The 13,494-nt window shown below is 35.8% G+C and overlaps 1 protein-coding gene across 1 annotated transcript; it reads left to right on the forward strand.

Moving 5' to 3' along the window:
* Positions 1–3,892: 3,892 nt before the first annotated feature.
* LOC125683835 (RNA-binding protein Ro60-like) lies at positions 3,893–13,092 on the forward strand. Its single transcript, XM_048925318.2, has 2 exons — positions 3,893–4,345; positions 6,201–13,092. Exons 1-2 carry the CDS (start codon positions 4,224–4,226, stop codon positions 7,705–7,707), a joined length of 1,629 nt encoding a protein of 542 aa, XP_048781275.2. The 5' UTR covers positions 3,893–4,223; the 3' UTR covers positions 7,708–13,092.
* Positions 13,093–13,494: the final 402 nt, after the last annotated feature.

Here is a 13,494-nt window from a genome sequence, read left to right on the forward strand (position 1 = left end):
GGTATGATAATAAACGAATATTTGTTGAATATACACATAAATATTTCGCTCACGATAATTCCATTGAAAAAATGAAATATTTTTCGTAGATTGTCACTCCATTTTTTGTTCAGTAATCGGCCAGTACTTGATATCACAACCTCCCTCCCATTTCCCTGATAAATGAGATGCCTCTCACAGGAAGTTGGGAAAGAATTTGCTGATCAACAATGAGCGGATGTTGCAAACAAGCATTGCTGTACTGCAATGAAAGAGTCTCTTACAAAAAGTCTTCATATATATGTCACGACCTTTTGTGTCGAGGTTGTGGACAGGTGTGTGATACCATTTAATGGGCAGCTCAGTTTCTCCCCATGGTTCTTTGTAGTTCTTAGGTTTCATTTCTATAAATGCAGCAATGTTTGGGTTAAACTTCCCTATGTGCCGGTCAATTTCCTCCATCTTGGTGGTGACATCAACATTGCTTAATAAAATTGTCAGTCCCCTTTGTTTAAAACTATTTACACTTGGAGCTTTATGACGTTTAAGTTTTACCGGCTGCTCGTTTAGCTGTCCCATCCTTGTCCCGTAGAGCCCTGTCCGAATGATTCGTCCTTCTGTCCCTGTCGCGTAGCTCCACCCTAAGTTTTAATTATCTTGGTGTGGTCCAGTTCTCATAAGGTTTATTTTTCTTTAGTGTCCTGGAGCTTTTGAGGATTTTCTTTTTCACATCAACCTTTTTACAGTCACTTTAGTGGTGCATGTTCTGTCACGACCCAGTTTACCAATTCTCACAGTTCTCTTCTACATGTTTGTCCCTGACCCCGATCACCTTCAGTAGAGATTCTACCGATGCCAAACCCCCGACCCTCGTGTTCACTCTTTGACGATTCCGGAGGAGTTTGAATGATCAGGTTCACGTTCTCTCTGTTCAGCAATCGTCTCTCTAACAGTGTCAGTATAACAGGGTTTAATAGTCCTGTCCTCATCTTTCTGTTCCAAGTTCTCGATCCGTTCACTCAATTCCTCTACAACAATCGTGTCTGTTTATTTTATCTTTTATCTCCCCCGGCCGCTCGTTGATATAGTGCTCATATATACCGCACATTTTTCCTTTCGATATCTTTGTCGGATTTTACTACTGTTTTTACTACGGCTTTTCAGTCAGTGCAGAAACAATGCACATTTTTGTTTGAAACCATTACTGGGCATTAGGTAATACCGTTTAAAATCCACCTATGGCGTCATTCTTTTGTTCGAACGCTCCATTATTTTTCAGGAATGGAGTGTTCGGAAAGTAGGTCAAACTTTATTCAAGTAGATATAAATGCATGCAACAAAAGAATGAAAAACGTAAGACATGATTAAAATGCATGATGAAAAGGTGGATTTTAAGTGGGTCAATGTACTCGTATCACTCCATTCCTTAAAAACAATGGACCTCGGCCCCTTCGGGGCCTCGGTCCATTACTTTTAAGGAATGGAGCGATACTCGTACATTAACCCTTACATAAACACTCGTCCAGATCAACACATTTAAAATGCAAAGCCAAATGTCGCATCGGTCGTATTCTAGCTGCGTGTCCTCTTCATTCACCAACATCTCTGTAGACTTATAATAACATGAAAGGTGAAGATAACGAACAGTGATCAATCTCATAACTCCTATAAGCAATGCAAAATAGAGAGTTGGGCAAACACGACCCATGGACACACCAGAGGTGGGATCAGGTGCCTAGGAGGAGTAAGCATCCCCTGTCGACCGGTCACACCCGCCGTGAGCCCTATATCCTAATCAGGTAAACGGAGTTATCCGTAGTCAAAATCAGTGTGCCATATCATCTCATCACTGTCATATTTCTTACAGAATGTTCTATCTCTGCCTCCTGTTTGTTTATACTTTTTTCGTGTCGCCGTCGTTCGGGAAGTTCCATTGTTCACATCTGACATTTTCCCCTTCTCAATTTCACTTGCTATTCAGTACGCAGGTCTATTTATATATACGACGGCCTTGTACAAAATTAGAACGGCTTCTCTGATAGTCTTGGAACACAACTCGTAGCAACACAGGGGGGGGGGGGGGGTAGCCCTCTTCCCATGAATATTGATAAAATGCATTTCATTTGGGTACTGAAGCGTATTGCATGCCACCTTACTACCCATATGCACTGCAACGGTTATACTACATATAAATATAACAGGCTTACACGATATTGCAAATGTATGGCACGCCAAATTCACAAAAATGAGCTAAACATAGTTTCACAGTTGATAAACTAGGTTTATCGACTGTAAACTATAGTTTACGGACCGTAAACTATAGTTAACGACGTTAATCTATATTTCACATTTGTAAACCATAGTTAACAGATAATCTATGTTTCACAAGCGTAAACTATAATTAACAATGAAAACAATCATTAGCGATTGCAAAACATAGTTTATCTGATAAATACGGTTTCACGATTGTAAACTACGGTTTACAAGTCTGATAAATATAGTATCACAATTTGTGAAACTAGGATTAACAATTATGAACTATAGTTAACGAATGTAAATTATAGTTTACAAATGTGAATCTGTATTTATCAGCAAAATCTATTGTTAACGTTTATTTAAAGACAGATAAACTTGGATTAGTATTTGTAAACTATAGTTTACAACCGTTAAATATAGTTTTACGGATGAAAACTATAGTTAACGAATCGTTAACTATAGTTTATAGTTCGTAAATTATAGTTTACAGTCGATAAATCTAGTTTATCAACTGTGAAACTATGTTTAGCTCATTTTTGTGAATTTGGCGTGCCATACAAATGTATTCCTTATAGTTTTGGGTCACCTGAGTAAACTCAGGTGACATATTGCAATCGGTTGTCGTCCGTCGTGCGTCAACAATTGAACATTTTTAACTTCTTCTTGATAACTACCAGTCCAATTCTTTTCAATTCTTTTCAAATTTGATATGAAATATTTTTGGGACAAGGGGGACATAAATTGTAAATTTCAGGTCTCCAGCACCCCATGGGGCCTTAGGGGTTGGCCAAAAACTGCCCAAAATTGACCAATTTTCAAAAGCCTTCTTCTCAAGAACCGCACATGTGTAAGAAAAACTAAATGCATGGTGATGGAGAGCAGGAAAGCCTCTACCAAAGTTGTAAATTTGATGATCCTTTGGGTAGGGGTTATGACCCCAGGGCGGGGCCAAACTTGTTATATAGCGTTTATGTGTAAAACACTTAAATAGCATCTTCTTTAGTGCTGTTGATACTAAATTGAAACTAAATGGATTAAGCATGCAGGTAGTCTTTTACCAACATTGTAAATTTGATGATCCCAGGAGTAAGGGTTCTGACCCCAGGATGGGACCAAACTTAATTAGTACATGTATATAGTATTTATGTGTAAGTTTGCTGATACTGTATAAAATCTAAATGCATACTTAGGAATAGCAGAGAAGGCTGTACAAAAAATGGTGAATTTCAATCAAAACCCAGGGTTAAGATGTTTTAATGTTAATACACATTAGAATTTAGCTTAGATATTCAGAACAGGATTTTTTTTCTAGATTCCATAGCCCATGGAAGTAGCGATGGTTTTTCACTAGTATTCAGGTGACCGATAAGGCCCGTGGGCATCTTGTTTGTATTTGTAAACTGTCTCTTTTGTCTGTCAAAACACAATGAGAACGCCGACATTGTACTCACTTAAATATGAGGGCTTGGACAGTGGAGTAGCCCTCCCCCGCCCTTCCTCTGACCGTGTCCGCCCCCTAACTCTGAAAAATCATATCATATTGATACTCAGTGCGAGTCGCCATGTTTTCCGGAATACATGCATATGCACAGACGTCACCATTGCCGACAAAGGGCTGCAAAATGTAGGCGTATGCGTCAGCAGGGGGGGGGGGGGGGGGGATCTTTACTGAGAACCTACTCTACTCTAGATGACCTGGATCCCCGAGGGACTCGCTCATGCATTTCAGTTGCATTTCGTAATCAACATTTTGTGCTGGTACAAACAAATTCAATTTAAAAAGGTTATAATTAATTTTCTCAAGACAAAAAAAAAAAAAAATTATTAATTTGTACATAGAAAAATAATTTTGTACAACAAAATTGATCATTGTCATTTCAAAAATTGTCTTGTAATAAAAAGAGCTCAATATTGTGTACACAAAATTTGATTACAAAATGATGAAGTCCCAAGTGGCGCCCCTTAACTGTTCATAAACATAAACAAGTATGGCAGCTCTAGCTGTAGATGAGAAACGGCTCTGGAAATTTCTTATATTTGGGGTTAGTGGCAAAATCAACAGACAACCTATCGAAGTCCTAAAAAACCACGTGGATGGCGCTATTGATAGGTATACAAATTCAAATTATTAATTGGCGACGAAAAAATTGTACTTTCACTTTCTTCTAATTCTATATCTTTTGCATTACAGTGGAGTTAATCATATGTACTTTACTACCTTTACTATTATTACATGTAGAGTTGTTATGTACATGTATATATATAGACATCTATATATATATATTTTTTTCCCCCTATGTGTATTTCTGACTGTTTTACATTAGGATACACGGTGGTACTAACATATAATGCAAATAAGTATTATCATGTTCAAACGTCTCATGTATGAACATTGCTCATACTAATAGTGCAAATTTTACTCTTGTTTTGTTTTTCTTTTTATCGTCGTTGCACATTGAAATGTTAACAATCATGTATGCTGTATGCCCGAGAGGGCCCTAATTTGGAAATAAATCATATTCTATTCTATATTTAACTACCAAACGAGGCGTACATCATAAATTAACATCATATAGATAATACTAGTATGTATAACATAATCCACTAGTATATAAGTCCCTGATAATACACATTTTCAGATTAACCACCATTGTCCTGATGTCTCAATTCAGTGTACCTTAGATTAAAATACTCATTTAAATATTAAATTGCTTTTTGAATGTATAATTTTCAGGATTCATGAGACTTTTTATGGAATTTGCATTCCAACCACTCAAATGAACTGAATATTCATTGCTCAAGTGATGATATTTTGTTATTTTGTACAAGATAATAGGATTTAAGTGTTTCTCATCCTTAACACATACAAAATAAAACAATTACTGGCAAAGGCATCCCCAACACACACAATAACAATTACTGGCAAAGGCATCCCCAACACACACAATAACAATTACTGGCTTGTTCAAGTTCAAGTTCTTTATTATCCTTGAGCCAAACGGCTCATCAGAAACAGAATAACATAAATATCATATATACAGACATCACACAGGAGAGTATACATAAATAGAGCAAAAGCTAAATTAAGCATCTCTTTTTAAACATGATACAAGTATTCACCTAAATTAATCAATTCTTTGACATTTTGAACGCTTAGTAATTGAACCAGTTTGAAAGTACTTGGTCTTTTATAATAATATCTTTTTATATATTTTGATCTCAGTTCATTTAATTTCATAAAATCAGAAGAAGCGATAATTGTATTATTAAGTCATGTTACGAAGATATGTTGTCACATAATGATGAATGGGTTGTAAATATTAAAAATGAATTAAATAGTTTGGGATTGCATTATATGTTTGAAAGTGGTATGCCTTATAAAATTATATATTCTATTATTGAACAAAGACTATTTGATACTACAAAACAACAGATATTTAATGATATTTGTAAAATGTCTAAAGGTTTCTTATATCAACACCTCATTGACACTTTCTATATTAAATATTACCTGTGCAAACCTATCGATAGCAAATATAAGAAATATTTAACTAAATTCAGAACTTCATCTCATAATCTAAATATTGAAAAAGGAAGACATTATGGCATTGCAAAAAACAATAGGTTTTGTGAAAAATATAGCTTGTCTGTTGTAGAAGACGAATTCCATTTCATTCTTCAATGTCCATTCTATAATGAACTGAGATCACAAGTGGTGGTTCTCAAAAATTTACACAATGATAAATTCCTTTTGGAATCTGCAGTAACCAAGTCTATACCTCAGAAATAACTATGTAGTGAATTTTCTGAAAGTTTTCACCCTCCTTAAGCTCGATAAACTTCAATACCTTTCTATGGTTAGGTAAATTTGTGAATCGTAATTGCTTTTACGACAGTATATTTCAGTGCATTGTAAAGCTAAAATAATGCGCAAGTGCATAATTATTTCAATTTTTCTTCTTCAGTATTCTCCAAAGAGGAAGCGGGGGAACCATTATTAAGTTGGTGGAAGAAAGATCTCACAAGTGCTGCAAATTTTACCCTGTGGCATATGTTTTGGCAAAATGTGCAAGGTGTAGTGACAAAAATGTTTCTAAGCAAGCTTATCTACTCCTTCCAAAAGTGTGTAAAACACCTTCCCATTTATTTCTGTTTCATTTTTACTGCAAACATGCTTGCAATCTCAAAAGTTGGCCAAGAGCGCACAGACGACACATAGCCGCTTGGTACACTGAGAATCCGGAATATCAGAAGGATTTTCTCCAGTTGGCAAGGCATGTGACAAAGTACAGATGTCGCCATGGAATAAGCCATAGAAAGGTGATTCGATCGTGTCACCCTAAACCACCAAACGAGAAATTTGATTTCATTTTCCGATATGTGGCAAAAGGATTGAAAAAAGCAGATGCCAAATACTCTGGCCAAGTTTCAGTGGCTACGAGGGTTTTCTCTGAGGAATGTGAAGATTTTATCAGAGATTATGAGACAATGAAATCTAGACGTGCCTCATTGGATCACGTGATTAAAACCATAAAGATATGGCGGCTCACATGGGAGCATGTCCCAGCAACATTTTTAGAGTTGCCTGAAGTTTGGAAAACCTTGTTACTTCAAACACAAATGCCAGTGACAGCACTTATAAGAAATCTGGTAAAGATGACAAGACTTGATATATTGCAGCCCGACAGTGAAGGAGAAAGAATGGTCTGTACAAAATTAAACGACCCTAACATTTTGGAACAAACGAAAATACACCCATTTCATGTGCTTACTGCACTAGCTGCTTACAGAAGGGGAAAGAAGGAGAAAAAGGGAAAGGCCCTAACCTGGGCAGTGAGTGATAGAATTATGCAGGCTCTATATCAGTTTTTCTTGCATTCCCATGCCCTGTCTCCAACAGAGAAACGGTTACTTTTGGCCATTGATGTAACTATGGAGATGGAGAAGCCGGTTGGAAGTTCATGTCTTACCACCAAAGAAGCAGCAGTGGCTCTGGCAGTGGCCCTGCACCAGAATGCCAACAAAGCTGAAACAGTCACATTTGGTAAAGTGACAAATAAATTTGAGATTCAGCCCCAGAACCAGAGTGCATTTGACATAGAAAGTACATTAGAAAGTATTCACCACCAGACTGCTGAGGAAACTGTCAAACCAAATTATAGTTCTCCTTTCATGCACGCCAAGCAGAAAAGTGAGGGATACGATGGACTCATTCTCCTCACATCCCAAGTCAATGCAGAAGAAGCAACTACCATCAGGAACTCTTTCCAAGAATACAAGAAGGAAAATAATCCCCAGGCAAAGTGTGTAATCATTACATACTGTCACTCTGAACATGTTGGATCAGAGAATGACTCGGACATTTTGGAGGTGGAAGGAGTAGACTCATGTGCCGCAAAAGATATGATGGATTTTATTAATGGTTTTAACCCCATGGATTTAGCATTTAGTGTTCTTGATATCAGAGACTAAAGACTAAAGGTACAATTGTGTGATACTTAGTGAAATATAGACCACTAAATTTAGTTTTAATTTTGAGGTTGTTACAAATTTTCAGTACAGATGTGCATCAGTATATATTTATGTTTCCAATGTATTGTAGTCATGTATGGATCTGACTGGAAATTCTGACAGAAATGAGAGTAGTATGTAAAATATAAGAAATGAATTTCATTTTTAAAATTACACGAGGGTATGGTCTGTAGACATGTATATATTAGAAAAACTTTTTCTTATGCTCATCCTGTACCTGTGGTAAAAGTTTGATATTTATTTGTAGCAGTCAGACGGATTCGATCGCCGTAGGCCAGGTAGGTCAGTTGACCAGTAGAGCACCTGACTAGAGATTCAGGGGGCCTGGGTTTGAATCCCGGTCTGGTCTGTTGCATTTTCTCCCTTCCTGTACATGTACCATAATTTTACTAACCTATACTTGGTCAGTATTTATAGGTTATTGACTGAATATCAGGAAACATGGCTACTCCAGGGCATTATGCTGTAAGCTATCTGAACCTGTGAGGTTCACTTCTGAGAAATGAGAAAGGGTGGGCATAGTCCCAAAATTTAATCATTACAGTAACCTCTTTATTACCTATTTTTTTCAAAAAAAAATTTTATTCCCCCAGAATTAAAGATTCGAGGGCATATAGTTTTTAGCACACCTGAGCTGAAAGCTCAGGTGAGCTTTTCTGATCGCCTATTGTCCGTCATCTGTTTGTCTGTCCATCTGTCTGTAAACTTTTTACATTTTCAACTTCTTTTCCAGAACCACTGGGCCAAATATAACCAAACTTGGCCAGAAGCATCCTTGGATGAAGGGCTTGCAGACCTGTTCAAATGAAGTGCCATGCCCCCTTCAAAGGATAATCACAAAAATGCAAAAATAGGATGGGGTCATTTCAAAATCTTCTTCTCAAGAACCACTGGGCCAGAAGAGCTAAAATTCACACGAAAGCTTCCTGACACAGTGCAGATTAAAGTTTGTTAACATCATGGCCCCCGGGGTAGGATGGGGCCACAATAGGAGATCAAAGTTATACATAAAAATATATAGGGAAAATCTTTAAAACTCTTCTTCTCAAAAACTACTGGGCCAGGTAAGCTGAGATGTACATGAAAGCTTCCTGACATAGTGCAGATTCAGGTTTGTTAAACTCGTGACCCCTTTGGCTAGGATGGGGCCACAATAGGGGATCAAAGTTTTACATAACTAATAAATAGAAAAAAATCTTTAAAAATTTTCTCCTTAAGATCCATGGACCAAAGAAGTTTATATTTGCATAAAAGCTTACTGACATAGTGCAGATTCAAGTTTGTAAAAATTATGACCACCGGGAGTAGGTTGGGACCACAATAGGGATCAAAGTTTTACATGCGAATATATAGGAAAAATCTTTAAATATGAGTAGAGGTGAGCGATGTGGCCCATGGGCCTCTTGTTTGACCTCCTCTGTCTGCCTGTGTCAAAAAAGTTTAATCTTGGTCATATCTTTTACTCCATTAGAGGTGGAGCTTTCATAGCAGGAAGGCCTCTACCAAAATTGTAAATTTCATGATCTCAGGGGTAGAGGTTCCAACTCCAGGCAATTTTTATGCCTCGTTCACAAAAAGATTTAATTCGCCTTAGAGGGAAGTTAACGCGAATTAAATCTGAACCATATTCACATGGAGATTTTAATTCGGTGTGTGTATTTTTTATGGCAAGACCTTTCCATTGACCTTTGACCTGGTTCCACTCTGTTGTAATCAGGGGCATCAGTGTTTCACCAACACATCTTGTTACTTCTTATATTTAAAGGGATATGGACATGATTTGAGCTGAAAATTAAAAATTTTTATTTTCAATCTTTAGAATGCTTAACTAAGGTATTACTAATGATCAGTGAAAATTTTTTTGTCAGTAGTCAAGGTACATTGGAGATACAGAGGTCACGATTCCTTGTTATGTAAACAAGGCTCATGCCATGTTTTTGTATACATATAGGTTAAATAAACTTGTAAAAGTTTCGTTTAATTAAAGTAATTCTGCCCTCCTGTGACGTCATAAGATTTTGCAAAATCAATGATTTATTTAGATTTATGCATGATAGGAACATCAATTTTGTTAAGAGTCTTTTCCGATAGTTATTGTAAAAATTCTTGTTAAAAATAAATGTCTATTTCAAAAATCTTAGTTATAGATGATTTAATCCATGATATTTTCAAAATATTGAATCCAAGGGCAATAGCTCTGTTTTTATTGATTTCTTTATGAAGTCTATAATGTGATAGATTTCCTTTATTTTTTACAGACATCTTGTATATTTTTGTGAAGAAACTGTTTCATGAAATTGTTGTGAATGCTATGATATTGTTATTACCAGCTTTTATGCAAGTATGGAGTTACCTTAAAGCAGATTTTTTTCAATTTATAAGTGAATTCTTAATAGCACAATTAAATAGTTTCTAGTGTTTGGCACATCTCAGTTTGTTTTAAACACGCTATTTTCTATTAGTCTAATGTAAACAAAAACATGGCACGAGCCTTGTTTACACAACAAAGAATTGCGAGTGCTGTATATCTCACTTATAACTCACTTATCACTTATAACTCAAAAACTGATATTCAAATTTTGGTTGACCACTAGAAATACTTTAGTTAAGCATTATAAACAATAAAAATGGAAAAATGAAATTTGAAAATTTTCAGCTCGAATTGTGACCATGCCCCTTTTTAAGAGAGCACATTATTTTTTCAGTGGTGGATGAAGTGTTTATGTCCATGATCATTATATGTAAACAGTTGTGACAAATGGAGTATCAATGTGTGTAATATAATGGCCTAGATGTACTGTTTCATAATTTTAACACTCAGTCTAATATATTTTTTTGTAAATGGCTTGCTTGTCTACAGTTGTTTGTGAGTACATGGCTTGTTGAATTCGATACAACTTTTACACATTTATTCATGTATGAGAGTGAATGTGTTTGGCATTAGATTCTGTGATAAAAATTCGTCTGTTAGTGGTGTGTATTGTATTGTTTATTACCAAAAAACTGTTCATATAGGTTTACCATTTTTACATAGGATAGATAAATATAAATATAAAGTTATACCATCGTCGGAATCCCACGGTCAATCGCGTGCACTTTTGTGGTGCGACTGACCGACTGTGGGTTTCTGACGCTGATGTTATACATAAAGTAAATACATTGCAGGTAGAGATATTCGGTGTTTGTAAGATTAGAAGGGACACAATTCATTCAGGGTAGAGATATTTGGTGTTTATGAGATAGTATTATAGTTTGTAACATAATAAATATGATATGGTATTGAGGATAACATCAGCATTTCTGTTCCTTTACTTAATGTATGTAATTTTGTGCGTGTTTGTGTCTAGCATGAACGCTGCATATTTCTATATAAATATTTTTTTAATTTACATAATATAATTATATGTGTGTGTCCCTGGCATAAACACTATACATTTCTATTCTTTCATGGAAAGTTGTTATGCCAAATCACCAAACTGATTTTAGAGAAGATTCTATATAAAGATCTCTCTATTCTTATATATTTCTCTGACTGTTCCCTTGGATCATGGTTTAAACGAAATCTGAAGCAACACTAAATGAGGATGCTTGCTTACGAATTTGACCAAAAAAGTACCTTTGATTCTTCAGAAGATTTTTATAAATACAGTTGAACTTTGGTATCTCGAACACCAATATCTCGAATGCCATGGTTATGTTGAAGTGAACTGACAGTCCTAACCACTTATTCTTTAAGTTTTACATGCAAATATATATGGAAAGTCTTCAGATATGGGCCAAGGTGACTTGGGTGAGAGATGTGGCCCATGAGCCTCTTTCTAGATCCCAGTGAGTTCAAGATAACAAGGTTTGACTGTATGTTAAATTAAACCTTCACCTCATCTTGTGTTTTGGTTTGATGAAACCTAAATCTATACTAAGTGAGGATACTTGTATAATTTGTAGACTTGTGGTTTTTGACAGTTTTCTTTTCAAAAATATTTTTCTGCATATGTATATCGTATGTAAATTTTACAGCCCAAAATGTGTCCCAAACCCAACCAATGAAAAGACCCATGATTTGGTGTAGGAGTGATCAGTACATAATTATGTATATGTATTGTGTTTGAAGTGGCCATTATGGTACAAGCAGGGATCGAACTCACAACCTGGTTACAAAGCGAACACTTTACCACTGAGCTACCATGACCAATTTTGTGGTGTTTGTATAGCTGCAGACATGTAACTACCTGGGCAAAAATTTGGGATATATACATGAGTATGTGTATACTAGTATCCCAATTTTTATGCCCCTGAGATCAAAGATCAGGGAGCTTATTGTTTTTGTCCTGTCTGTCATTCTGTCAGAAACTTTAACCTTGCTAATAACTTTTGAACAGTAAGTGCTAGAGCTTTGATATTTGACATGAGTATTCCTTGTGACTTGACCTTGGAGTTTGACCTACTTTTTGAAAAGTTTAACCTTGCTAATAACTTTTGAACAGTAAGTGATAGAGCTTTGATATTTCACATGAGTTTACTTTTTGACAAGACCTTTCCGTGGGTACCAACATGTTTGACCCTGTGACCTTGGAATTTGACCTATGTTTTGAAAACTTTAACCTTGCTAATAACTATTGAACAGTAAGTGATAGAGCTTTGATATTTTACATGAGTATTCCTTGTGACAAGACTTTTCCGTGGGTGTCAACATTTTTGACCTTGGAGTTTGACCTACTTTTTAAAAACTTTAACCTTGCCAATAACTTTTGAACAGCAAGAGCTAGAGCTTTGATATTTCATATGAGTATTCCTTGCGACAAGACCTTTCCGTTGGTACTAAACCATTTGACCTACTTTTTAAAAAATTGACATTGTTCCTAACTTCTAAATGGTAAATATTAGAGTTTTCATATTGCACATGAGCATTTCTTGTGACAAGATCTTTCTACCTTTCTTTGTACCAAGATATTTGTCCTTGTGACTTTGGCCATCTTCGGAATTGGCCATTATCAGGGGAATTTGTGTTTCACAAACACATCTTGTGAGATCTTGTAAAGATTTCCATTAAACTGCAATTATGGTCTGACGGACTTAAAAAATGCAATAGTGGATACTTTTTGTTAATTATTAACTCAATAAAAAAAGTACCTGTGATTGATTCATTGTTTGTTTGTTTTATGTCTCTCACCAAATGTTACCTAAAAGTGTCAGATCCATACAAGATCAAATCTATATTGCTTCTTTTTTCTTTTTTTTTTTAGCTCACCTGAGCTTTTCTGATCTTTTACCATTTTCGACTTCTTCGGAACCACTGGGCCAATTTCAACCATACTTGGCCAAAAATAGCATCCTTGGGTGAAATGGATTCAAATGAAGGTCAACACCTTTCTCCAAGGGGAGATGATAGCAAAAATACATTGACATATTTTTAAAATCTTTGGAACCAGCTGACCAATTTCAACAGAACTTGGCACCAAGCATCCCAAGGTGAAGGGGATTCAAGTTTGTTGAGGATTGCTCAGGTGAGCAAAACCTGGAACAGTGCTGCAATAATGTGTGCAGCAAGAGAGCAAAGAGATTTATTTCAAACATCCACATTGAATGGCACCGAAATCAAATTATATACACTAGTTATTTAAAGAATTTACACAATAAAAACTTTCTCAAGACTTTTGAGTATCTACTGGCATTTCTGATTGCAACATCACATGGTTAAGTTTATCAAAAGTACCATCACACTTATAT

Source organism: Ostrea edulis, chromosome 6, assembly GCF_947568905.1.
Source record: "Ostrea edulis chromosome 6, xbOstEdul1.1, whole genome shotgun sequence".
NCBI lineage: Eukaryota > Metazoa > Mollusca > Bivalvia > Ostreida > Ostreidae > Ostrea > Ostrea edulis.

Bases quoted from the DNA above. Each gene is read 5' to 3' on its own strand.
- LOC125683835 (XM_048925318.2), top strand. From the start codon at position 4,224: ATGGCAGCTCTAGCTGTAGATGAGAAACGGCTCTGGAAATTTCTTATA. The intron at 4,346-6,200 runs GTATACAAATTC...TTTCTTCTTCAG, and splicing joins GTGGATGGCGCTATTGATAG to TATTCTCCAAAGAGGAAGCG.